Source organism: Plasmopara halstedii (genome assembly GCF_900000015.1).
Source record: "Plasmopara halstedii genome assembly, contig: Scaffold_1496, whole genome shotgun sequence".
Classification (NCBI taxonomy): Eukaryota; Oomycota; class Peronosporomycetes; order Peronosporales; family Peronosporaceae; genus Plasmopara; species Plasmopara halstedii.
The window spans coordinates 1-861 of record NW_020188410.1 but is presented as its reverse complement, the minus strand read 5'-3'; the positions used below and the strand labels follow the sequence as shown (position 1 = coordinate 861).

The following is an 861-nucleotide window of genomic DNA, read 5'->3' as shown; positions in this document are numbered from 1 at the left end:
TTTAACTAAGTTAAGCAGCTATATTGTTGTAACATTATTAAGACATCAATGCAGTGTATAATTAGTACAGGAGGACCTTCAATGAGACAAAAGATATTAAGCACAATTTAATTTCACACTTAACTACGAACAACTACCTCGACATACATAAACAATCATGATATAAATTTCGCTTGAGGTTTGGAATTGCGATCACACCTGTACACCAATTGCCGTCGTGGAAAACAGGCTCACACTTCTTCTTACGCATAGGTTATAGTACTATTAGAGTATTGACAGAGTGAGCCCGATGGGCCGGCACCAACAGTTTTAGGATTTCCTAAAATGGAACCCTCCGACCACTGACATACAGCGATCCTTTTCCCTCTGATTATAATATTCTGAAGCTTTGCCTGGTCATTCCAGTTCTTGTTGACAGTCGCGACACTCACCTTGCCGTTCACGGCCAACACGTTCGTGAGGGTCACCTTACGAGACGTATTGCTGCAAGTTCCACATGAGCGGTAGAGTTTACCAAAATCTTGTGCATAAAATCCTTCAATTGAGACGGTTCCCAAACCATTGTGCTGAATAATTTTGTCATGAGCCGACCGCGCACCACCACCGATCACCTGTGTCATACTGTTGGCTGACCCACCCTTGATAGTCAGCGCATCCTCACAAACGTCATCCCACCACACATTTTCAATCTTGCAATCGTTCTGAGCGCAATGTACACCTTCCATTTGATCTTTACCGATAATCACATTTTTCAGTGTGGCCCCGGGTTCCACCATGAAGACAGATGTCTCCCGATTGGTTTCTTGCTGACCAGTACACTTGACATTTGAACGAGCGTATGTCTTCATACCGCCGTCAAAA

The 861-nt window shown here is 43.6% G+C and overlaps 1 protein-coding gene across 1 annotated transcript; it reads right to left on the bottom strand.

The window, feature by feature from the left end:
- Positions 1–242: 242 nt before the first annotated feature.
- PHALS_01360 (polysaccharide) lies at positions 243–848 on the bottom strand (the record flags this gene model as incomplete). Its single annotated transcript, XM_024715734.1, has 1 exon — positions 243–848. The coding sequence occupies one exon, from the start codon at positions 846–848 to the stop codon at positions 243–245; it is 606 nt and encodes a 201-aa protein (XP_024581403.1).
- Positions 849–861: the final 13 nt, after the last annotated feature.